The sequence below is a fragment of the Hevea brasiliensis genome, chromosome 10 (genome assembly GCF_030052815.1).
Source record: "Hevea brasiliensis isolate MT/VB/25A 57/8 chromosome 10, ASM3005281v1, whole genome shotgun sequence".
Lineage (NCBI taxonomy): Eukaryota > Viridiplantae > Streptophyta > Magnoliopsida > Malpighiales > Euphorbiaceae > Hevea > Hevea brasiliensis.
This window is the reverse complement of record NC_079502.1, coordinates 87,365,277-87,392,440: the sequence shown is the minus strand read 5'-3', so window position 1 is coordinate 87,392,440 and position 27,164 is coordinate 87,365,277. Positions and strand designations below refer to the sequence as shown.

The 27,164-nt window shown below is 36.7% G+C and overlaps 2 protein-coding genes across 17 annotated transcripts in view; one reads left to right on the top strand and one right to left on the bottom strand.

The window, feature by feature from the left end:
* Window positions 1-16,887, bottom strand: part of LOC110643568 (uncharacterized) — a 36,694-nt gene extending 19,807 nt beyond the window's left edge. For 7 of the 16 annotated variants that reach the window (XM_058154308.1, XM_058154310.1, XM_058154309.1 and 4 more), the window contains exons 1-2: window positions 16,557-16,886; window positions 15,295-15,315 (exon numbers count right to left, since the gene is read on the bottom strand). In XM_058154308.1, coding sequence (XP_058010291.1) covers window positions 15,295-15,315; window positions 16,557-16,568 — 33 coding nt within the window. In that variant the 5' untranslated portion in view covers window positions 16,569-16,886. Of the gene's footprint in view, window positions 1-14,816; window positions 15,265-15,294; window positions 15,316-16,556 lie in introns of those variants that run through there. The other 9 variants (XR_009151777.1, XR_009151781.1, XR_009151779.1 and 6 more) reach the window with 4 other exon arrangements.
* Window positions 16,888-18,336: 1,449 nt separating this feature from the next.
* LOC110643566 (annexin D2) lies at window positions 18,337-21,069 on the top strand. Its single transcript, XM_021796014.2, has 5 exons — window positions 18,337-18,499; window positions 19,295-19,440; window positions 19,600-19,818; window positions 20,231-20,443; window positions 20,568-21,069. Exons 1-5 carry the CDS (start codon window positions 18,424-18,426, stop codon window positions 20,862-20,864), a joined length of 951 nt encoding a protein of 316 aa, XP_021651706.1. The 5' UTR covers window positions 18,337-18,423; the 3' UTR covers window positions 20,865-21,069.
* The last annotated feature ends 6,095 nt before the right edge of the window (window positions 21,070-27,164 follow it).

Below are 27,164 nucleotides of genomic sequence, written 5' to 3'. Positions count from 1 at the left end.
CCCGATATCACACCGGGGCAATTTAAGAAAATAGTGGGACAAATTCAGGCATCCAGTTTCGTTACTTTCTTAGAAGAGGAGATAGACCCGACTGGTTTGAAGCACACCAAGGCTTTGCATGTGACAGTCAAATGCAAGGGGTGCATAGTCACCAAGGCTCTGATTGACAACGGATCTGCGCTTAACATCTTGCCCAATGCCACCTTGGCAAGGTTACCTGTCGACTGATCAAACATACGTCAAAGTGCCATGGTGGTAAGAGCCTTTAACGGCACAAGGAGGGAAGTACTAGGAGACATTGACTTACCGCTTCAAATCGGGGCATGCGCTTTCAATGTCACATTCCAAGTGATGGACATTGAACCTGCATACACCATGCTGCTAGGGAGACCTTGGATCCATTCAGCAAATGCCGTACCTTCGACCTTGCATCAGAAAATTAAATACATCATGGACGGCAGAATCATCACTGTGAAGGGCGAGGAAGCCATGCTGGTCACCAAGCCGCAATCACTCCCTTATGTGGAAGCAGCTGAAAAGTCCTTGAAAAGTTCTTTCCAGGCTCTAGAGTGGCAAGAAACTATCCTGAGGGATGAAGGAGCTATAGCTATGGTTGCAAAGGTGATGCTTAAGAGCGGATATGAGATAGGCGAGGGGCTAGACGCCACATTACAGGGGATTGTTGAACCCATACCGGCTATCAAGAAGATTGGCCGTTTCGGCCTGGGATTTGAGGAAGATGCTCTTATAGATGGGCGATTTTTGAGGAGGAACATCCTTTGGGATCAGAGATTTGACCAGAGAGTCGGGAAAATGAAGGTTGTCCCCAAAATCACAGATGTCTTCACCAAACCAATCCTCGAGAATCCTGAGAAGGGTAAAGAATCACCCGAAGAACCATCTGTTGATGTCATACAACTGGACTCCCTATATAAAGCCCTGATCTCGCCAATTGATGAGAGGCAAGAACTGGATAATTGGGAAGCAGAGGACCTTTTTGTGCTTAATCTCGAGTAAAGTACATTTTGTTATCTACACTTGATCATTTTGTCCATGGTGATAAGTGCAATGCTGTAAATGGACCCTTTTCTTATGATTCAAATATTAATGAATTAATAGCGCATTTTGCATCCTATTCTCTTTTCCTTTTTCTCTTGAAAATCCATTCTTATAATATATTCCACTTTCGTTTCTTCAGGACCATTCATCAATTAACGCCTAATAATTCAATCGACTCAGAAATTCCTCTTGTTAATTTTGAAATTCCCATAACTGCCATTACTTCAAGTGATTTTGAAGAGGAACTTGCAGAAGAAAGGGGTGAAAGAGACGAACCTTCCCTAGTGCCCTGTGGGGATGAAACGCACACCATAAATCTAGGCACAGAAGAAATAAAGAGGGAACTTAAGGTTGTGGGCAGTGAAGAATTAGAAGATATGGTCAGTTTGCTCAAAGAATTTCGGGACATATTTTCATGGAGGTATGAAGATATGACCGGCTTAGACCCTCACATAGTGACGCACAAAATTCCCCTAATCCCTGGGACAATTCTAGTAAAACAGAAGTTAAAAAGAATGAATCCCGATACCCTGCTCAAGGTTAGGGATGAAGTCAAAAAGCAGTATGATGCCGGATTTTTGGAAGTGGTCAAGTACCCTCAGTGGATAGCTAATGTGGTCCCGGTAATGAAGAAGGACGGGAGAGTCAGGGTGTGTGTTGATTACAGGGATCTCAATAAGTAAGCTTGAAGGATGATTTCCCTCTCCCACACATAGACGTACTAGTAGACAATGCTGCAGGATGATCGTGTATTGATGGGGCATCCGGATACAACCTGATCCCCATGGATGAAGAAGACAAAGAGAAAATCGCTTTCATCACTCAGTGAGGGTTATTCTGTTATCAGGTCATGCCATTTGGGTTAAAGAATGCTGGAGCTACCTACCAGCTCGCTATGGTCACGTTATTCCATGATATGATGCACAAAGAAGTGGAGGTGTACGTGGATGACATGATTATCAAATCCAAGGAGGGCGAAAGTCATGTACAAGTGCTGAGAAAAGTATTCGAAAGGCTCAAAAAGTATCAACTGAAGTTGAATCCAGCCAAATGTGTGTTTGGAGCTAGATCTGGAAAGCTGTTGGGATTCATAGTAAGTGAGAAGAGAATAGAAGTATAGTTCGAGCCATTCAAGAAATGCTATCCCCAAAAACGGAAAGGGAGGTGCGCAGTTTCCTGGAGAAGCTGAACTACATTTCAAGATTTATTTCCAACCTCACTACTAAAGCTGAACCCATCTTTAGACTACTCAGAAAGAACAACACCTCTCAATGGGATTCAATTTGTCAAGAGGCTTTCGAGAAAATTAAGCAGTACCTATCAAACCCACCGATATTGGTCCCTCTAGTAGCAGGAAGGCCATTGATTCTATATATGGCAGTGCAATAGAATTCAATGGGATGTGTTTTGGGGCAGCATGATGATACAGGACGAAAGGAGAGGGCCATTTATTACCTGAGTAAGAAATTCAATAATTACGAGTCAAGGTACTCTTTCCTAGAGAAAACTTGTTGCGCATTGGCCTGGACGACAAATCGACTTAAACACTACATGTTGAATCATAAGACATGGCTCATCTCCCGGATGGATCCCATCAAGTATGTATTTGAAAGCCCGTTTGTGCCAGGTAGGATAGCAAAATGGTAAGTCATACTTTTTCAATATGACATTGTCTATATGGCCAGGAAAGCAGTAAAAGGTAGCATAATCGCTGATCTCTTAGCAGAAAACCCTATCCAAGATTATGAAGCCCTGGATTTCGAGTTCCCTAATAAACATGTTAACGAAGTCAACGGCGAGGAAAAAGAACCAGCAGATGTATGGGAAATGTATTTTGATGGAGTTGTCAATTTGTCTGGTAATGGGATTGGAGCGGTGCTAGTATCCCCTGACGGAAAACACTTCCCAATAGCTATCAAGTTAAGATTTGACTGCACCAACAACGTTGCAGAATACAAAGCCTGTGTGATGGGTTTATAGGTTGCCATCGAAATGAAAGTCAGGAAGTTGGAGGTATATGGAGATTCGGCCTTGATCATTTATCAAGTCAAAGGAGAATGGCAAACCAAGGACCCGAAGTTGATCCGTTATTAGAAGTACCTGATGGAATTGATCAAAAAATTTGAAGAGATTTCTTTCATTCACCTCAGTCGGGACAAGAATCAATTTGTAGATGCCTTAGCCACCCTGGCTGTCATGGCTCAAATAGAAGAGGGCAGACGACTCAAGTATTGCAGATCAAAGTAAGGGGTGAGCCAGCTTACTGTTTCATGGCCGAGGAAGAAATTGATGGCAAACCCTAGTACCATGATATCCAGGTCTACGTCAAAACCAGGGAATACCCTCTAGGGGCAAGCAGAAACGAAAAGAGAATGATCAGGAGACTAGCTTTGGGATACTTCCCTAGTGGTGAAATTCTATACAAAAGGAGCTCCAATGGCGAACTATTGAGATGCGTGGATGCAAAAGAAGCAAAGAAGATCCTTTTTGAGACTTATGAGGGGAATTGTGCAACCCATGCTAATGGACATATGATGGCCAAGCAAATCATGAAATGAGGATACTTCTGGACTACTATGGAGAAAGATTGCATTGAGTACTTTCAAAAATGTCATAAATGTCAAATCTATGCGGATCCGATAAATGTTTCGCCTCACCAATTGTTCAACCTCGTCTCGCCATGGCCTTTTGCAATGTGGGGAATCGACGTGATTGGTCCCATTAACCCCAAGGCATCCAATGGGCATAGGTTTGTCCTGGTAGCTATTGACTATTTTTCTAAATGGGTCAAAGCGACGTCATATGCCCACATCACGCAGAATACATTCCTCAAATTCCTCCGAAATAATATCATCTGCCGACACGGCCTCCCTAGCGAAATCATCACTAACAACGCTAAGAATTTGAATGGTCCAAAGGTCCAAAGTTTATGTGACCAATACAAGATCCGACATCTCAATTCTTCACCATACTGTCCCCAGATGAATGGAGTGGTGGAAGCCGCTAACAAAAATCTCAAGAGGATCATTCGGAAAATGACCATTACCTATAGAGATTGGCATGATATGCTTCCCTACGCCCTTCACGCATACCAGACCTCCATAAGGACATCAATTGGGGTAACTCCATCTCGCTGGTTTATGGAATGGAAGCTGTTTTGCCTATTGAAGTAGAAATTCCTTCCTTGAGGATTCTAAAAGAATCAGGAATTGATGAGTTAGAGTGGATCCAATCGAGGTTGGACCAATTGAATTTGCTGGATGAGAAAAGGCTAGCAGCAGCATGTCATGGGCAACTATACCAGAGGAGAATGGCTAGGGCATTTAACAAAGGCATTCGCCCGCATGAATTTCAACCAGGAGATCTGGTCCTGAAAAAGGTGCTCTCGAATCAAAACGATGCCCGAGGTAAATGGTTGCCAACTTATGAAGGACCTTACGTGGTTAAAAAGGCATTTTCTGGTGGGGCCCTGATCTTGGCCCATATGGACGGAGAAGAATTTCCAAGACCTGTGAACACTGACATTGTCAAAAGGTACTATGCCTAAAAAAAAAAGGAGAGGGGGGGGGGGGGTAGGGATGAAAACCTGAAATGGCGCTCCTAGCAAAATGTGCGAAAGAAGGTGAAAACCCAGAAGGGCGCTTTCTGTAAAATGAGTGAAGGGTGAAAACCCAAAAAGGCACCTTGAAAAAGCAATAAAAAAACTAGGGGTAAAAACCCGAAAGGGCGCCCTTAGAACCAAAATGGAAAAATAGGGAGGGATACTGGACCAGGAAAGGAAATAAAATGACACGGTATGAATATTCGTCAATAGAATACTTGAAATAATGGCAGTTAAGAGACTTCAAAGTCAACTACAAGGAATCTGTGAGATCTATTCTTGTACCTTTCTTTCTTTGAAACTGTACCTTTTTCTCTCGAGCTATAATAAAGTCATCCTTTCATTTTAATCTATCTTCTTCACACATTTGCATTTTAACTTATTGTTTTGCTTACACTCATATTTATCTTTCTTGTATACTTACACTCTAATGCTGTCTTTTGCGCGCTATTAATCTGTTAAAATTTTGTCATAAAATTAGGATTTGGATATTGATAACCTCATGTACTTTGCTAAGAGATTTGCAAGGACTGATCGATAGCAAAAAAAAAAAAAAAAAAAAAAAAACTGGGGGTGAAAACCTGCAAGGGCGCTTCTAGTCAAATATGCAGAGGGGAAAGTGAAAACCCGTAGGGGCGCTTTCTGCAAAATAAGAAGAAAGTCGAGAACAGGAAAGTGATCCGGGTAAGTAAATAAAAAGGGGAAGTCGTAGGTCAAGTCTTGAGACTTGTCGTCCATTAATCGTTTATCTTCGGGATCCTATTAAGTACACTTCATCACGGAAGAAATTCTCGTGTCAGGTTAGGCTTGCTTTGTAAGCATTTTAATTTCCAGCATTTTAAATTCCTGTCATCAACCTCTGGTTCCTTGATCCAAGTTGATTTTAATTTTCGCATTTTAAATCTCTGTCATCAACCTCTGGTTCCTTGATCCAAGTTGATTTTAATTTTCGCTTTTTAAATTCCTGTCATCAACCTCTGGTTCCTTGATCCAAGTTAATTTTAATTTTCGCATTTTAAATTTCTTGTCATCAATCTCTGGTTCCTTGATCCAAGTTGATTTTAATTTTCGCATTTTAATTCTTATCATCAACCTCTGGTTCCTTGATCCAAGTTGATTTTAATTTTCGCATTTTAAATTCTTATCATCAACCTCTGGTTCCTTGAATAAAAAGGGGAAGTCGTAGGTCAAGTCTTGAGACTTATCCTCTATTAATCGTTTATCTTCGGGATCCTGTTAAGTACACTTCGTCGTGGAAGAACTTCTCGTGTCAGGTTAGGCTTGCTTTGTAAGCATTTTAATTTCCAGTATTTTAAATTCCTGTCATCAACCTTTGGTTCTTTGATCCAAGTTGATTTTAATTTTCGCATTTTAAATTGCTGTCATCAACCTCTGGTTCCTTGATCCAAGTTAATTTTAATTTTCGCATTTTAAATTTCTTGTCATCAATCTCTGGTTCCTTGATCCAAGTTGATTTTAATTTTCGCATTTTAATTCTTATCATCAACCTCTGGTTCCTTGATCCAAGTTGATTTTAATTTTCGCATTTTAAATCTCTGTCATCAACCTCTGGTTCCTTGATCCAAGTTGATTTTAATTTTCGCTTTTTAAATTCCTGTCATCAACCTCTGGTTCCTTGATCCAAGTTAATTTTAATTTTCGCATTTTAAATTTCTTGTCATCAAGATCTTGGTCCTTGATCCATGTTGATTTTAATTTTCGCATTTTAATTCTTATCATCAACCTCTGGTTCCTTGATCCAAGTTGATTTTAATTTTCGCATTTTAAATTCTTATCATCAACCTCTGGTTCCTTGAATAAAAAGGGGAAGTCGTAGGTCAAGTCTTGAGACTTATCCTCTATTAATCGTTTATCTTCGGGATCCTGTTAAGTACACTTCGTCGTGGAAGAACTTCTCGTGTCAGGTTAGGCTTGCTTTGTAAGCATTTTAATTTCCAGTATTTTAAATTCCTGTCATCAACCTTTGGTTCTTTGATCCAAGTTGATTTTAATTTTCGCATTTTAAATTGCTGTCATCAACCTCTGGTTCCTTGATCCAAGTTAATTTTAATTTTCGCATTTTAAATTTCTTGTCATCAATCTCTGGTTCCTTGATCCAAGTTGATTTTAATTTTCGCATTTTAATTCTTATCATCAACCTCTGGTTCCTTGATCCAAGTTGATTTTAATTTTCGCATTTTAAATTCTTATCATCAACCTCTGGTTCCTTGAATAAAAAGGGGAAGTCGTAGGTCAAGTCTTGAGACTTATCCTCTATTAATCGTTTATCTTCGGGATCCTGTTAAGTACACTTCGTCGTGGAAGAACTTCTCGTGTCAGGTTAGGCTTGCTTTGTAAGCATTTTAATTTCCAGTATTTTAAATTCCTGTCATCAACCTTTGGTTCTTTGATCCAAGTTGATTTTAATTTTCACATTTTAAATTGCTGTCATCAACCTCTGGTTCCTTGATCCAAGATGATTTTAATTTTAGCATTTTAAATTTCCTATCATCAACCTCTGGTTCCTTGATCCAAGTTGATTTTAATTTTCGCATTTTAAATTTCTTATCATCAACCTCTGGTTATTTGATCTAAGTTGATTTTAATTTTCGCATTTTAATTCTTGTCATCAACCTCTGGGTCCTTGATCCAAGTTGATTTACCTCTGGTTCCTTGATCCAAGTTGATTTTAATTTTCGCATTTTAAATTCTTATCATCAATCTCTAGTTCCTTGATCCAAGTTGATTTTAATTTTCGCATTTTAAATTCTTGTCATCAATCTCTAGTTCCTTGATCCAAGTTGATTTTAATTTTCGCATTTAAATTCTTGTTATCAATCTCAGATTCCTTGATCCAAGTTGATTTTAATTTTCGCATTTTAAATTCTTGTCATCAACCTCTGGTTCCTTGATCCAAGTTGATTTTAATTTTCACATTTTAAATTCTTGTCATCAACCTCTGGTTCCTTGATCCAAGTTGATTTTAATTTTCGCATTTTAAATTCTTGTCATCAGCCTCTGGTTCCTTGATCCAAGTTGATTTTAATTTTCACATTTAAATTCTTGTCATCAACATCTGGTTCCTTGATCCAAGTTGATTTTAATTTTTGCATTTTAAATTCTTGTCATCAACCTCTGGTTCCTTGATCCAAGTTGATTTTAATTTTCGCATTTTAAATTCTTGTCATCAACCGCTGGTTCCTTGATCCAAGTTGATTTTAATTTCGTGCATTTAAATTTTCGAGTTGATTTTAATTTTCACATTTAAATTCCTGTCATCAACCTCTGGTTCCTTGATCTAAGTTGATTTTAGTTCCTAACTTTAACTTCCAAGTCAAATTTTGAGTCTCAACGTTTTTGATACTCCATCACCCAAAATATGGGTCTGAATCTTTATATAATTCCTATATGGGAAAATTTTATTCCTTTCAATAGAAATTATGTAAAGAGGGGGCAGCTGTCGACACCATATTTTGGCCGATCATCGAAGTCAATGAACTTTGAAAATCGACCCCCAACTGACATTCTTCGGTTACAAGTAACTTGATTAGGAAATAAACTGATCCCGCATCTAATCGAATGCTTTCCGATCTCTCAACAAAGGAGATCACACCAATATCAGGTCCCCATGCCATTCAATCTCATTTTCGATCTCTCGTCAAAGGAAATCAAACCAATATCAAGTCTCCATGCCATCCAATCTTATTTCCGATCTCTCCTTTATAAATATTGTGGAAAATCGTTTAATAAAGTTAAGGTTTCAGTCCGACTTAATGGTGTTTCCGATCTTAAGTGTTCAAATCAAGTTTCCAATTTTAATGATATAAAATTCTATCCTGTGTTTGGTCTCGGCATAGGCCGATCTCATGGTTACAATGTCCTTCCGACCACTTATACTTAGATTAATAATTGCTTTTAAGTTCGATGTCCTAATACGTTCAAACAATCAAGCACTCATACAATTTGGATACTTTTCGATCTCATCAAGAAATTAAGCAAAAAGGGATTTCATTTCATTTCAAAATAAAGTACAAGTCATTTGGCTGGAGGATCACCCCCAGCCTGTTCTACATTTCGCTCACCCTCTCTCTCTCAGGCTCCTCGTCACTCTCGTCTTCGGCCTCTGGGGTGAGCTCGTTCATCCAGGAGAAGTCTTCTTTAGGATATCGTTTCTTCAGCTCGGCCATAAGGTCATTATGAGCGTTTACATAATCCCTGGCCTCCTTCGTTTTGCTCTCTTCTTCCTTAGCTCGAAGCTCCTCATCCTTGGCTCGAAGCTCCTCATCCTTGGCTCGGAGCTCTTCTTCCTTCGCCCGAAGGTCTTCAGCATAACGAGCGAGGTCGGCAGACTAACCAGCTCGAGAGTCTTCGAGTTCTTGTTCCACTTCAATGATCCTCTCCTCATAACGCTTCATTTGATCCTCCATTCTAGTGATGTACTCGTTAGCAGAGGAGAGCTGAGCTTGTGTGGTAGAGGCATCTTGGACCGCCTTGAGGATTTCCTTCTTCAAGCCGTGAGCTTTCTCTCTGAGTAGATGCTCGTTTGCAATGGCCTCTAAGCCTAAGCTCATTGTCTGAGCCAAGATATCATCAAAACTCTCATCTGCCAACCTGTTCCGATCTTCTTGGAAGTAAATGAAAGCTCCCATGACTTTGGCCAGGCCGAGGTTCCCCCTAGTAGAGCGGTTCCTTTCCAACGACTAGATCAGTAGTTGTGCGCCCCGGGAAAGTGCTTTGACCGTGGGATCGGAAGACTCCCCTTCTCCATGGGAAGAGGTTAGAGGAGGAGGGGAAAGTGGAAGCTCGATCTGTTGAGGAGCCGGGGCAAGGACTTCTACCTCAAGGATCGGTTGCTTCTGAGGTCGGGGAGGAGAGCTCGGCACCTCTATTGATTCACGATGAGGGGTATGAGCATCGACAGTGGCGGCCCCCTTCATCGCCCTCACTTTTCTAGAAACCTCCCTCTTTCGTTTGTGGCTCTTCCTGGAAGCATCACCGCCCGCCATACCTGCACGAAAAAGAAAGTCAGTGAGTTCGCTAAGGTTCAAAGACCAGAAATATGGATAGTACCAGGGCTGAGATCAGAGACCTGAAGCTCATATTCTTCTCCAGTGACCAGTTGCATCATCCAATGCTGCAGTTCGGCGATCATTGCGTCTAAGTAAGAGAATTTTTGAGTGGACGCCTGAGACTTTAACTCTCTCACCATGGCGTCTTCGTCCTTATTTAAAGTGATCCTTTTTGGTATCGGAGCGACCAGGTTTTGCCAACTCTGTGGGATCCCCTCAAAGCTGTTCTGAATCTTGCTCCTCAAAATAAAGAACCGGTTCTTTCAATTCTTCAATGAAGAAGGAAGATTGGTAAAGAGAGAACAATGGGGCTTAGCTTGGAAGAACCAGAACTCGTCATCCTTCCTTCGGGCGAGTCTATGCAGCTCGGCAAACACTTTGGCTGTGGGTTCCAGTCCCTTAGCTCGGTAGAGGCCCTGGAAGGCTATTAGAGTCCGCTAGGAGTTCGGATGCACTTGGGCTACCGAGACATGGTGGAATTTTAGGACGGTTTTGTAAAATTCGTCCAAGGGAAAGCGAAGACTGGCCTTCAGTTGCTCTTCATACACCATGATAAGATCGCCCTCATCAAAGAAATGGTTGGTCCGATGATCGCCATGGCATTTGATCAGTTCAAAGGAGTCGATCCGCAGATTGTACTCCTGGCTTATAGATTGGAGATCAGCGTCCCTCAAGACTAAAGGAAACTCATCAATTGGCAAGTTGTCTCTTCTCAAAGATGCCCCTCGCCTCGGTCTGGCACCCGAACTAGTTACCGGAATGAGGGCTCTGCTGGCTTGACCACCCGATCTAATTATGTCACCCTCTTCTGAGATCCACGAAATGTGGACAGAAGACGGACTCGCAGCTCTCTGACCCTCGGCGCCGCTCATTTTCAAAGAAACCAAAGAAGTTTAACTAAGAAAAGATCAAAACCCTTACCGGAATGTGATCGGTGTCGGAAAAACTTAAAGAAATGAAAGAATTTAGGAATCGCTCGCTAAGTGCTAAAAATGACATAAGGGAGCAACTGACTGACCCTTCTCCTATTTATACCCGTCTGAGCATTCAATGCTCATAGTGTCCCAAGCGACGCATCGGTTAGCGGAATCTGCCCGCTTTCCTGACACGTCATAGGAAGATTCCAGAAACACCATAAATAAAAAAAAAGGAGATGGGCTGGTTAAGGTCGTCGGATTAAGGCAGATATTCAAAGTCACAGATCGGCTAAGGGTGATTTAGTTAGGAACCAGATCGGATATGCACATCAGAGATCGAAAAATAACCAATGCAATAATTAAATGATAACTATCAAATAAAATTTCATTTCATTTCCAAAAGGTCAAATTACATCATTTGGGCGATCTCAAGAGATCGGATTACATCATTAAGAACCTTTAAAGAACAGATTACATCATTTGGGCGATCTTTAAAGATCAGCATCATATCCTACCTAGTAGGGACCTATGTCAAAGCCTAGTCTTGTGGTTGAATCAAAAGATGTGTTTGATCAGAAAGCCAGCCATAGGCATCGGATAGATGTGCAGCTCAGATGGAGTGACTATGACTCTCATGGTGATGAGAGAAGTCATCGTCGATGTCATCGACCAGAACCGAGCCGTAGTCGGGATGCCCGATGTGGTGAGGAGCCAAATGAACTTCAAAAGGTGGTCACCGATATTTAGAGGGAGATTAGCAGTCCTCTCGCCTGAAATCAGTTCACCAATTATATTGGTAGACTGATTCGAGATTGGCACGATCGATATTTTTTATCTAGATCGATAAATTAGTCCGCTTCTCTCACTGTCATCAGATGTGGTTTTCATGATTCTCCGATCACCGGGATCATAAATTTTCAGTCGAGGAACAAAGAGAACAATCGAAAAAAGATCAAAAGCGGTCACCATGGCCGAAATTATTACCGGAGAAACTTGGATAGGAGAAGTGAAAAATAGAAAGAGAAGAAATGGAATGTGGGAGAAATTCCCTGCTGAGGCATATATATAAGGGGTCTAAGCATTTATTACTTACGGAAACCGAAGCGGATGCATCGGTAACCGAAGAATTAAATGCTTTGACTGAGGTAGCTCAGATAAAGGGGAAGGTTCTAGAATGGGAAAGATAGGGAGAAGGGCCCGATATGAGAGATCGAAAAAGGGTCATAATAGATCTGAAGAAATAAGAGATCGGAATGCACGAAGAGGATAAGATAACTTCCAATAACTCTCCACACAATCAGAGCCGAGGTAGTTAAAGCGTTGCAGGCGTGATCAAATCTTCACCGCATGCCTCATTTGCAGAATCGCCCACACTGCTGACAGACGCCAAAAATAGTTATGACAGTCCTATACATCACAATCCCCACCGTTGATTATATTTGCAAGGACGAACTCGGAGCCCTGGGATAAAAAACAGACGACAGGTCCGACGCCTTTTATTCCCAGCCCTCAGATCCATCTTTTAAGGCAGGATCCTGAGCCGTTGGATTGGGAAGAGAAAGGATGGATATTCTGGGTAGGATCCCAGCCGTCCGTTTTGATTCCCTTTAATTTTCAAACGTCGGATTATGTCCTTTTAAATCCAAACCTTCTGTCTCCCCAAAGGGAGATATTGACCCTTCATTAGCAGCACTCATTCCCTATAAATACCTGCATGCTATACTATAGAGGGGAAGGACAAAAAAAAAAAAAGATGGTGGTGATTATAGTGGAAAGGCTCTGAAATCTAATTCAGCCATGCTGCTTTGCCATTCTAAGCTTGCATGAAAATTGAGAAACTTCAGAAACTAGTTTTCTCGAGTATCTCCATTGATAGAGAGTTTTCGAACCCTGAAATCCTTCATTTTCAGTTTGTTCATCACTCTGCTATACCATTTCTGTTCAGTCTTGTCTTCATTACCCTATCACTTACATATTCTTCTCTCAGTTTGACCCCATTCTGACCAGGTAGCCGTAGCTTCGACTTAACTGCATTTCAGTTTGGTTCTCGCAATCTCAAAGTAAACATTGGTCCCGGAACCATTAGCCTTCAATGCAACAATATTTGTGATCTCCAAAGTCAGTTTGATAACTTCAACCTCACACAGGTAAGTATCTAGACTGTCACCTTTCCGAACGCTCTCGTTTTACGTACTTTGCTTTTACTCTCAAAATTCTCATTAAGTTCAGTTATACTAAAAATCTCAATGCGGATCCTTTAGGCCAATAATTACTCTCTTGAGTTTACTCTTTCTATTCTCCAGTTCACGTTATTTATTTGTTCTTAGTTTTTTTTTTTTCCCTTCAAATATAGGTGTTCCAGTTACAAGTAGCTTTTAGGTAATTTAGCGAAGTGTTGGTAACAATATCCTAACGTGATAGGGTCTTTTGAAATAAGTAAAATAATCAAAGAATGAATAGGGAATCAGGAAAAAGTCATGAGGTCGGGCTATTAAGCAAGTCTAGGAAACAGCATAATAAAGCGGGAACCGAAATAAGTTTGGACCTCAGATTAGTAACCGAGAGAGATCGGATGTAGCTAGCCAAAGAGTTCGGACAAGGTAGTTATATACGAGATTGGTGAAAGACTCAACCTTAAACCAAATATTTTAAGAGGTCGGGGGAGAGTTCTTACCCGATCCTTATTCAAACAAAAACACGGAGATCGGAGGAGAGTTCTTATCCGAGATCTTTCATTAAAAACCTTAAACCAAATATTTTAAGAGGTCGGGGGAGAGTTCTTACCCGATCCTCATTCAAACAAAAACAAGGAGATCGGAGGAGAGTTCTTATCCGAGATCCTTCATCAAATTTTAAACCAAACACCTTAAGAGATCAGGGGAGAGTTCTTACCTGATTCTCGCTTAAATTAAAACAGGGAGATCGGAGGAGAGTTCTTTTCCGAAATCTCCCAATTCTTAATAAATATATCTAGAGATCGGGAGAAGTTCCCCGTTTGAGCTCCCTTAACAAAATTCAAACTAAATGACATGACCCCAATACACAAGATAAATTCACTCAAACACTTATTCACTAAAGGGTCATTTCACGAACTTGTGTTCCTGGGCAACCCAAGATAGGTGAAATATCAAATATCCATTTATTTTGCACAAAGGATTAACATTATCACTATCCCAACCCCCTAATTACCCTTTTGATTTATAAAAGAGCATAACATTAAATCTGTTTACCTTCATTGAGGGACGAGGCGGGGTGCCTAACACCTTCCCCACCCGTATATAGACCCCGAACCTAGAATCTCTGTTTTTGAAGTGGTTTATTTTAAATTTATCTTCATAAATGGTTTTCTTTAATTTCCCTCAAAATTAAAGTGGCAATTCCTCACTCTTTTCCACTTCGGTGAAGAGCTTTCGTCCAGGCGACCGCAAAATACCTTGCAACACTATCAGTTGACAGTTTTAACTCGTAATGGGATACCTTCATGCTTTAGTTTATAGAAGAAGGTACTAAGATAAGCATATAAAATTCTCATAAATCCCCCAATAGTAAACTCTAATAGTGAAATATATTCAGCTTTGATTGGTGAATTCTAGCTAAAAATCAGCCTAATTATTCAAATTATGGCCAAGGATTAATCATATATGAGAAAGGAATAGGCATTCACCCTCAACTCAATAGAACCATAAGATAACGTAGGAAAACACCAAAAAGAAGCATAAATAATGGCTCTAAAAAACACCAAGGATATTTAATCAATTATCTTCTAAGTAGCAGATTAATATAAAATTAGCAAATTTTAAAACCAAAATGAAAAGGCACCCTTCAAGACAAAAGAAGAGAATATGAATGTGCACAACAGAGAGATAGAAAGTGAACGGCCATATCTTGCAGCGGGAGGAGGAGGAGGAGGCTGCTTGGAGGGATTAACAGAGAGAGGGTTGAGGAATCGGACAAAAAAACAGAGAGAGGGTTGAGGGAGACCGTGGTGAGACAAGACACGAAGTGAACTGCTTTGCTCTTAAATGATTTGGCTTTTCCCATATTTATAATTGGTTTTTACTAGAATTGAGATCAGATAATGGATTTCCACCACAGAATCACTTCAAAAAGATTCTTTCTTTACATAAAGAACGTTATAATCCTTTTCTTTCTCTCTTGCTTCTGCCATACCAAGTTGCTCCTTCAACAATGGCTAATTGTGATGGGCACCCCGTCAAGCTCGTAGTAGACACTGTGACACCTGAACTGACCCACTCACGGCGAAGGGCCAACCAACTCAAGGCAACTATTCGGGTTGCGCTTGGATTAAAATCAACCTGGTTAAACTCCGCATCATAAATGATTAACGGTTGTCGCCAAGACGACACCAGCCTATAATGAAGCCCAACGTGCAGTAATAATGTGCAAACGAGAGAATCCGACTCCAACCTTTAAGTGCAACACATCCAACTTTAAGTGCAAACATATCCATGATACTTTGAGAGCATAGCTTGAATCTTAAGCAGTCATTCATACAATTAATTTATAGATCCAAAATGAAAAAAAAATATATATAGTTACTGTAGAGTTCTATGAGACAACATCATTGATAAATAAAACTACAACCTAAAGATAAACCCTGCGGAAAAGGCAAGTAGGAGTAAATCACAACAACGGCTCTTCCTTCCACCTAAGAAAAATTTTGAATATGAATGAAAGTTGGATCCAAAGAGTTCAAATATTTGATGCAATCCTAAGATAAAATGCACACAGGGCACATATTTTCAACTAAAATATTCAATATTCACATAATGAGTTAATCTTGAGTTGCGCACACACAATATAAATAATTATATAATATAATAATATGAAACCTGATCCTCTACATTATCAACCATTTATTTCAAAACTTGACTAAAGAATAAGCTCTATGTATGTATCGTACGTTTGTGTTTGCACTCCAAATTATTTCTAAGTTGATCATTCACAATAAATAAACAATAAAATCATTTACAAAATTATTAAAAGTATGAAAATTTAACAAGATCCTTCCCTTAACCAGGCCACACCAAAACACTTATCCTCACCTTTTGTTTTCACTCAAGGTCACGTCTTTTTTTTTTTATCGGGAGATAAATACACACATGATTCAATGACGAGAATAAATATTTGTTAAAACTATGACAATTTTAACAAGATCGTGATTCTCATATAAGTCACATGCACGTTGTTTACGATCGATATGTGATCGCGAAAGACTTAATAAGTAACTATATTTATTTATACATATAAATGCATGGCATATCAGGATATATAAATAATATTAAAATCATATATATAATCAATATAAAATTGAATGGTCTGACAACTCAGTTGGCTCTTTGATACAAGACATAACACTCTGTAAGTAAAATGCAATTTATGCAATCCAGCAACCTCACAATGGTCTCAAGCCCATAACACTCCACTCCACTCAATGACCGTTTGAAGGCTACTGCGTCAACCTAACTGCCTTCGTTATTACATTTGGTTGTCTAAACTTCTTGGTAGAGAAATTATTTATTGTCCTTGGAAAATTTCAAAAATAATCATGGAGTCCTTATTATAGTTATCTTACTATTCCAATTCAATTCAATTCACTTAATTATTATGTCAAGTTTAGGCGCCGAACAACTCAAAATCTAAGTAAAAGTAACTTTGAGTTTGAAATTGTCTTTGTAAAAATAGACACTTAAAATTTATTCGGAGTGTTTAAAAATATAAAGATCGTCTGTAATATTGACTCTCAATTCTTGTGCTTCCATCTAGAAAATATAGTATTGAATGATGTTGGAATTTTTCCTCAAATGAAAGTACTTACGCGAAACAAACAACGCGATGAGTGAGTGGGCAGATACCAAAATTATTGAAAAAAAAAGCCTGTAAACTCACCTCAGAACTCATAGGCCCTGGAGATTTTTTGGCTAAGGAAATTGCTCCAGTTAGTCTTTATTCAAAGCTCTGAATGAGTAGATTTCGCTAGTGTGATCTTAGTTCGGCCTAAATTTAAGCGAGAAAGGAGCAGGCCAAAAACTTTTTAAGCTCGGGTGGTGAAAACGGGTAACGACGATGAACATGGTTGATATGGATATGAAGCATTCGTAAAGGAACCCGTAGAGCGCAACAACGCCACTGAGATGGTTGGAATTAAAATGTAGGGAGAGAGAGCCTTTTCCACAAAAAAGAAAAGGAAAAAACGAAAAGCAGGCGATTTTTGTTCATGATTTAAACTACTTCTTCTTCTTCGAAATAATTTTTATGTCAAATAAATATTAAAACCTCAAAAAATAAAATTTATAGTGTTGATCAGACTTAAAATATAATTAAAAATAATGAAACTTAAAATTAAACCCCAAAATTAAATAATTTATAATTTTATAAATAATTTATTATAATTTATTTTAAAATTTATATAAATTTAAAATTTGTAATCCTAATTTTAGTCAATTTTTATTTAATTAAGTTTTTTATTGCAAAACAAAATAAAATTTTATAAAGAATAATTTATTAAAATTATAAATATATTTTTTTATAGAAAATCGTAATTTTCATGTTCTTAAAAGAAATCAATTTTTATAAAAAAAATCAGATATTTATAGTTTTTTTAAATATAATTATAATTATAATATAAATAAATTCAAAGTGCTTTTAGTTTTACTCCTCTTCCCTTCTTTTTTAAGATTGATTATAAGATTGGTTTTTTAATTTGTTATTATTATTATTATTTTAAAAGGAAATTGTAATTTTTTTTTATTTTAATTAACATTTTAAAATATTAACATTTAAAACAAAAGTCTAATATAATTACTCCAAAACTAATTAATAATTAGTTTACTATTAAGAAAAATATTATTTTAAAAATATTTAGTATAAATTTTTAAATTTTAAATTTATTTTTAATAATAAATTTTATTTTAATTTTATTTTTAATTATAAATTTTAATATAATGAAATAATTCTTTTAAAAAAGTTAAATTATATTTAATTTCTTTTAGAAAAAAAGGAAAAACAATTTGAACTTTTTAACTTCTCAAACAAAATTTCAAACGGTGCTTGAGGCTCCGCGTGGACTGGAGTGGATAGTGGAGACTGTAGAGTGGTTAGCGTTATGGACCCCAGCGCTTGAAATGTTTGATCTAATGATGAGAATCTAACGATGAGAATTAGAAGTAGGTAAACACGTGTCTTACAGATGATTTTTTTATTTACTAAAATGTCAAACACGGAGTATTGTGATGATTGCCCGAAATGGTGAAACGTGAACATGGGCGCAGATCACGGTAATTTTTTTTTTATTTTCTAAAAAAATCTATTCATATAATAAATTAATTAAATTATATTCTTTTCGTTTTATTTTAAATAATATTTTTAGAAAATTCTTTATTTTATTTATTTTTTAAAAAATATTAATTATATTATATTTTTTTAATTTTATTTTTATTTATTATTATTTCTAATACATTTCTTTATTCTTATCCCTTTTTTATATTTCAAAGGTCTTACAAAATTATGTTACTCAATTATCATAATTCTTTTATTTCTTTAATTTTTATACAAAAATTTTAAAAAACAAATGAAACGTGATTATCTATAATTTTAAAATAATTAAAAATTAAATAGTACATTTATTTATAATTATATTATTATAAAATAAATTATTTTGTGGCAACAAAATTATAAAAAATGAAACGATAAGATTCAGGCAGACCAAGCAAGATTAGTTCATCGTTTTCGATTCTTAGCAAACTCTTCGAAGACAATGGCGACCCTTAAAGTTCCTGCCCATGTTCCACCTCCATCTGAGGATGCTGAGCAGCTCCACAAAGCTTTCCAAGGTCTTCTGTGTCTTCAATGTTTTGCTTCTTTTTTTTTTCCTCCAATATCCATATCATCTGATTTCTTTTAGTGCTGAATGCATTATTCTGCGATAGATCAAGTGCAGTCTATGATTATTTAGATAACCTTGTACCTGTTCTGTTTACTGTTAGATCTCTGTATGCTTATCTGCATTGTTGGGTTTTGATTTGAGTTTGGTTTTTGAGAAATATCACTTTCCTATTCCGCCTTTCTTTCCTTTCTCTTTCATTTCTTTTTTGCCAATTAATTAAAAAAAGGAAATGGCTACATTTCATGCTGTGATAGGTCTTTTTTAATTTTCCTGTTTGGATGGCAATTTTAATCTGTTTGGAACCGATAGATCCAATTGCAAAACATTTACTTTAGGCTTACTGTTTATTATATGGCTTATTGGCTTTGACCCAGAACAAGAAGTATTATAGAATAACATGGAGGGTTGAATATTGATGCAGAACTGGTCTCAATCAGAGTTGAATGAAGAAAAAGTATCCATATAGTCAATAGGCATAGTTGTTGTTGTTAACTAGCATTTTTACAGTTGTCTTGAAATATGATCATCCAAATTTCTGTGTATGTTAAATTAATTCATTGTTAGATATCTGGTTTTCAGTGAAATAGCATGATCTTTATGAATTGATCTGTTAATTGATGTCTTAATTTGGGGTGGTGATTAGTTTATTCTTCAAAAAAAGAATAAAAAAAACTTTTCTGTGACATTTAGCTCCTCTGTATTGAACAGACTGATTCTAAGATGTTCTGATCCTGTTTTGCAGGATGGGGTACAAATGAGTCTTTGATTATCTCCATTTTGGCTCACAGGAATGCTCCTCAGCGCAACTTAATTCGACAGACTTATGCTGAAGCTTATGGGGAAGATCTCCTTATAGCTCTGGACAAAGAACTTTCCAGTGACTTTGAGGTCAGATTTTGATGCACCTAATTTTTGTTCAAATAAGAATGCTGTAAATTGATGGTAGATCCCCTTTTCATTTAAAAGGGGAATTAAGGTAGCATGGCCTTGACATTTTGTCCACTAAAGCCTTTTTTTTTTTTATTTAAATTTGGGTATCTAATGCAGAGGTCTGTATTGTTATGGACTCTGGATCCTGCTGAGCGAGATGCGTATTTGGCTAATGAAGCCACAAAGAAGTTCACTTCAAGCAATTGGGTTCTCATGGAAATAGCTTGCACTAGGTCTTCTGTTGAGCTATTTAAGGTGAGACAGGCATATCATGCTCGTTATAAGAGATCCATTGAGGAAGATGTTGCATATCATACAACTGGAGACTTCCGCAAGGTAATGCTATCAACCTTTCAAGTACTCTTTGTTATTCTTTTGGGAGATTTGGCCTCATATGCATGTTGGTCTATTAAAGAAAAATTAAGTTATGCTGAGTATTAGTGATTTATCTAAAATCATATGGATAAATGTGAATTGATTTATCAAATGCATTACTTTTTTTGCATACTCTCCTTAATGCAAGCCAATTAGTTTTTATAAGCCTTCTTTGGAATTGCAAAGAAGCATACTCTCCTTATTTGCATGCTCTCCTTATTTTTGGAATTGCGACAAGTAAGCATAGAATAGAAAACATGTATTACACCAGTTTTTATAATTATAATTTTCTTTATAAGCCTTCTTTGCATTTTTTTTCTTCCTTCTTTGTAGAACCTTTTCATTTTTTGCTTCAAGTTGATTTGCTGTGCAGCTGTTGGTTCCTCTTGTGAGTGCATTCCGATATGAGGGACAAGAGGTGAACTTGACATTGGCAAAATCAGAGGCTAAGATACTTCATGAGAAGATCTCAAACAAAGCTTATAATGATGATGAGATCATCAGGATCCTGTCTACTAGGAGCAAGGCACAACTTAATGCGACACTAAATCACTACAACAATACATTTGGGAATGCCATCAACAAGGTATTAACATCCAATAATGATCTTTAGCATTTGTTCCTATAGACCATCGCCAAATTCTTTCCACAGCACATCAAGTTTTTCATCTTTAGCTTTTGTGTTAATATATCAAGGAATTCTCGTGCAGAATTTGAAGGTTGACCCTAAAGACGAGTTCCTCAAATTACTGAGAGCAACAATCAAGTGTTTGACCTGTCCTGAGAAATACTTTGAGAATGTTCTGCGTCTGGCCATCAACAAGCTGGGGACAGACGAATGGGCTCTTACTAGAGTTGTTACCACCAGGGCAGAGGTGGATATGCAACGTATTAAAGAGGAATACCATCGCCGAAACAGCGTTCCTCTGGATCGTGCCATTTCTGGAGACACTTCTGGAGACTATGAGAAAATGCTACTTGCCTTGATTGGCCATGGGGATGCTTGAGCCATTCCTTCTGGATACAGAATAATTTTATCATTGTATGAAATGTTGTCTATGCTGTTCCTAGTGTGAGTTATCTTCTGCAGGTGGATGGATGTATTGCTAAATTTGGTTTCTTTTTTTCTGCAATGTTTTTTGTACCAGGCATCATGGAAGTGTGGAATGGACCAAGTGGGTGTTTTGTGTTAAATATAAAATCAATATGTTAGGGATTGAGCTGTAATAACCTGAAAATTTAAAATATAAATTTTATATTTTTTTATATAATATTTAAATATTATTTTGTTATTTTAATATATTTTATAAAATTATTACGAAGTTTTGAATTTAATCTTTTGAATTATTAAATTTAGATTATAGTTTTATATTTTAATTTTTTTTAATTTAATATACTTACTACTATTATGATTAATAATATTGTTATGTTTAATTAATTTATTAGGAGTTTATTTTAAATATTAATAATAATTAAATATTATTTTAAATTGGATTTAATAAAGTTATTTTAATAAAATATTATATATTTTAAAAGTTAAAAATATTATATATATATATATATATTAAAAAAAAAAGTTGAAAAGTTGAAAAGTTGATGAAAGTGACAATTGCTGCTTGGGTAGCGTGGAAGTGTAGCATGCAACTCTTTCACTTACTCTTCTTCCTTTCTTCACTTTTTTCGGTCGGCGAAGGACATCATTGCCAACGATGAAGACTGAGGAGTCTACAGCACACTCTAGCTAGCGTCAGCGGTAGCGGGCAAGGCGGTAAAGGGTAGCAATGGATGCTGATTTCGAAGAGAGAGAGAGAGAGAGGAGAGAGAGAAATTTAAAGCGAGATTATGGCCGTTTCAGCCATCGTTCAACTCGATTCTGGTGGCATTGGCTTCCCCTTGCTACTAGCTTTCTTTTCTGACTATTGGAGCTCGATTTGGTGGTCGGAGGAGAGAGAAAATGAGTCCTTTTTAAGCTTTTCAGTCACTTTTTCAGCAATCCGATCATTGGATTAGAAATTCGAAATCACCGATAAACTCAGCGTGGCAAAATCTTCGAGATGGGATCGACCCCACTTTGATTGGACATTATTTGAAAAAGACAATTATCGAATAGTTCATATCGTTTGGTGAGATTTTTAACTTTTTGATGCCTGAAAATTAAATATAATTATATGATAATTATTAATAATTTTTTGGCTTTGTTTAAGTGCGATCGGATTGATGATAGCCCACCGACTCCTAGGATCGAGTTTTCTGCCAAATCTGACTGCCCGATGGCTCGTCTTTGAACATAATCAATATTACAGTCGATCCCAGCATTTTCAGACGTCCCAAACGCATTCTAGGTAGCAAAATTTGCAAAAGTAATCTCTTAAGTTATATAATTTTTACCTTGGTTAAGCTAACTGATAAATTTATAAAATATTTCTGACTTAGTAAAATTAAGTAAAATGACTTTAATTAATAAAAAAACGATGTAGAGGATCTTTAAGAATATTTTTATAATTTTTGAAGTGCTAAAAATAATTATTTGGACTATAGAAGAGTTAGGGACCCAAGTTAAAGTTTGAAGAATTAGACCTAGATTATGATTCTTGTAGATTCCGGATGGGCATTGTAATTATTGTTGTGGGCCTAAGGCCTTGTGTGTCGTTGATGTTGTGTTTTTCATGCAAGGGGGTCAGGTCCAGTTATAAGGGAGACTCTGCTGAAATTTCGGCAAGACCTTAATATTTATTTTGATTTTATAGTTTAAATTAATTATTTAATTTTGTCAGTCTTTTGATAGAGATCGGTGTGTATGTTTAGGTGATCGGTACTAGCCGTTTTCTCCTTTCAGCCGGACCAGCTGCAGTTCAATTGATCAGTCTGTGAGTTGGATATTGATTATTTTTGCAATTTCAATATTAATTATACATCTCTAGCATGCTCATGTATTTTATAAATATTTAATTATGCACATGTATAGTTAATATATTATGGGCATTTTGATTGCTGTATATTTAATTATTATTATTATTTATTTGTAATTGCCGCCCTAAGGATAATTTTGAGTTCTGTGTGCGTGTGTTAGCATGTGTATGGTGTAGATATGGATATGAATATGGGTAGGACGAGTAGAATGGTTGGAGCTTGACTCGCTAGGACCTAATCTTTTTTGTGGATAAGTCGAGTACGGCTTTGAGTTGATCTCCCTGACTCCTGCACTTAGATTATTAAGTGAGAGTCTAGCTTGAGTTGACCTCGCTGGCAGGTATTGGATTAAGAGAGTTGTATAGGGGGATTGGCTATCATATATATATATATATATATATATATATATATATATATATATATATATATATATATATATATATATTGATGTGATACACTGGGTGTATAAGTAGCTCCAAATTAACTTCTTGTGTGAAAATTGGGTGAATTATTTGTTTTATGTATTGGATGTGCATTTCAGGGTAGAATTGCACTAGTGTTAAATAGTTATAGAAATTGCACTTATAATCATTAGTTAAACTCTCTGAGTCGAACGCTCACTCCTATTTAAATATTTTTCCCATGTTGCAGGAGAGCGTGTTTATTTCTTCAAGTCTAACCTACATTTTCCCTCCGTAAGTTGTACTTCTTAGTTTAATAATTTCTTGTGTCTTCTTATTTATTTATTTATTTAATTATCTGTTTAATAATTAGAACTTTGCTATGACATTAGGTTATGTATTTTTGGTATTAATAAATGAAAAATTCTTTTTACAATATTTAAATAGTTTGTAAATGATGGTATTAGGATTGAGTTGAACTCTCTTAACTTTAGTTTCTGATAGTTATCGGGTTGAATTGGCCTAAATAAAATAAAATATTTTATTTTATTTACATGTTGGGCCTTAATTTTGGCCCCGATTATGGATTTAGAAATAGTAAGGCTTACTAAAAGCCTTAAGGGCTTTATGCTGGCCTAGGTCCTAGTGCCCGTCTGGCCCGTGGGATCGGATCTTGACAAAGTTGATATCAGAGCCTAGACTCTAGATTCATAGGAAAGTGTGCACCTAGAGTTGTCACGTACGGAGTATAGGATCCTGTTTCGTCTTCTTCTATAATTTCTTATTTCTAGACTCTACATTATTCCTTGGGTAGTATAAGAGTACTTCAGTTCAGTGTCTCAATTTACATGGAGTGCATGGTGATGTGAACTAGAGTTAGCAGATGTATTGAGGTTTGCCATGGGGATATGTACTCCAAAAAGTTCTTTGTTTTTGTCAGCATAGGGCTAACTAGCGTGCCTATCTAGTGCAAGGCATGGGCATATAAAAGTGAGTTATGGCAGTATAGTTACCCTAGGTAGGGGTGAGGGTACCACTGTTGGCAGTCATCAGTGGATAGCCCAGTCAGAGTAAGTTTATGGTATCAGTGGGTTCAAGAGATATAAGAGATCGAGAGACCTGGTCTGTTGGAATGTACGGTAATAACTATGCAATATTCTCGATATTTGTACTGTAAGTTGCAGATTACAGCACTGACATAGGATTATTGTGTAGAGCTGCGTGCTTTCCCTTGGAGCACCATGATAAAGGTGGTTGCAGAAAGCCTCTGTTTTGGTACAGTTATGCCAAAACAGATTTCTATTTCTATAGAAGAATTTGGAACTCCTAGTTAGGGGTTTAAATCCCTGAGCTAAAGTATCAAAGATTATAATTAGGTGGTAGCTAGAGTCAATGACTTGGTCACTCTCACATGAGCTAGAGTTATATCAGGAGTTGTCATAAGACTAGAAGTTTCAGTTTAGTTGCAAAGTAAAGGTAACACTTATAGAGTGAGACCATCTGGTCTTCGGTATAGGAACTTGGATAGTTTTTGCAATGCGATGGATGTTTTACCTAAAGTTTAGTAAGAATAGTATATCCTTTGTGTGTCAGCGAGGTGTAAAGTACAACCTTGCTGCCTAAAGGAGATCGGAGGCTAGGAATAACGGTCATAGCCTATGATTATTCCTAGCCTATGAGATGATGTTTTAAGGAATTTTAGAGTATAATAAAAGAGTTGATAGCCTTATATAATTGTGGTAATGTAGTAGGTGCAGTACCTCTCTTACTATTAGATGTGTTACAAAGTATAATAATGTCCTTTAAGAAAGACAGCAGATTGCTATTGGTGTTGGTGACTAACTGAATGGCATCCCAATTAGGACTGTAAGCTGTCATAAAGAGTTATTGATTCAGGTACCCTAAAGAGGACACAAATCCTACTATGAGAATCATAAGTGATAAGATCATGAAGTACATAAAGCTTTTGAGTTAATGATAGATTTAGATACCCAATACCTTAAGTTTGGCTAATTAAGTTGAAATGAGAAAATAGAATCCTTGTAAATGTAACACCCCTATTTGTATAGCCTGGTATATTTCACTGTTCCGGTGACCAGTGTCGGTCCGGACAATTAAGGGATTAAAACCACATCTAAGACAACTAAATAAGCCATAAACACAAATAATTAGTAATTGCCAATTAGTTAAGTATAAACAAGAAAAATAGAACATAAGAAGTTAAACTAGCCGAGAGTCACAGCGATGGGTGACCTTCTTGCGAACGACTGCGAAGTCAATTTAAACTTAAATTTCGAACCGTAAAATATGACGTTGCGGTCCTTAGGACCATTACGAACACAGTGGAAAAAAGAAAATCATGAAAAAGAACTGTTAAGTCAGTCAAATAATTAGGTCAGAGAGCTGAAAGAAATACTAAATTATTTACAAACTGGGATGAACCGGCGAGGGGCAATTTGGTCAATTGACCCCGAGAGCTGACTCCTGACCTAACTGTCAAATAAAATCGGAGAAAAGAAAATTTCAGAATCGAGAATTAAATTAAAGAATTAATAAAAAAATAAATAGAAAAAAAAAAGAAAATGAAAAGTCAAAAGGTGATGACATTATGCCTGACCTCATGCATGATGCCATAAAAATGATACTTAATATATTTGCTTAATTGGAATTTTTGGGTCTTCCTAAGACATAAAAAGATAAAAGAAAAGAAAAGAAAAAAAAATAAACAAAAGTCCTTCTTCTTCCCAAAGTGGACGTCTCCCATTTCTCTCTCCCTCTCTATTGTTAAACCTCCATGGAAGCTTATTCTCAAGCTTCTTAAACCCCAAAAATAACCATAAATTTCATAAATTCCTTCATTAAACTTTGTTTTTGAAGCTTGATAAAACTATTGACAACAAAAAGAAGAGAAAAGAAAGGAGATTTGAAGAGGAAAAAATTCAACAAAAGAGGTTAGTGGTTAGTTTTTAATATTATGTTTAAATTCATAATTAAGTAGTTGAATTACACTAGAAATTGTGAAAAAATGAAATGAAATAAATTGTTGAAGGACCAAACCTAAATTTCGGTCAACTAGGGTTTGGGGATGTGTATGCATGAACTTGGTGAATTTAAAGGTGTATGTGAGCTTATTGGTGTTGAATGATCATGATTAAATGTTTTAAATTAGTTAAATGCAACAAGTTAGTAAGTTAGGGTTTTGGGGACACTTAGGGTTAGAGACAAAAAATGTGAGAAACTTGTAAATGGTGTCTTTGACCTAATGTGAAGTGAGAAATGGTTATTTGTGACCTAATTAAGTGTGTTAGAAGTGTTGGAATTAAAGTCAAATTCAGAGGGAGTGTGGAGCATGACCAAGTTAACTTTGAGGGACCAAAAATGAAATTTTACAAGTCCAATTGGTATGAGACCAGTTGGGAATGAAAATAGGCACTAAATGACACAATTTTCATTTAGGAAGCATGCCCAAAAAGTGACTAAAACCTAGTGAACAAATTGACCAAAGTTGGAAAATTGCAGGCTGCCCTGCACAAACTAACCAAATGAACAGTATTTGTTCATTTGGTCATAACTAGAGTTAGGCAGGTCAAAATGACCTGAAATTTTACCAGTGGTTAGATGAGATATATACCTAAAACTTTCATGAAGAACACAAATCCAAATTATGCCATTAACCCAATCAAATTACTGAGCAAAGTTGAATCACCGAATCTGCAGAACTGCAGATTTACCATATGAACAGTAAAGTTTCAATGGCTATAACTCTCTCTAGAAAACTCCGATTTAGGTGATTCTTGAACCGATGAAAACCTAAGGCATAGTAGAACATTTCATATGAAGAAAATTAGACCAAATTATGGACTTAACTTGATCAAATTGCTGAACAAAATTGGATCAATAATCTACCAGAACTAAAATCTGCAGCATGAACAGTAATCGTAATTGGATATAACTTGAGCTACAAAACTGCAATTGGAGTGATTCAAAAAGGAGAAT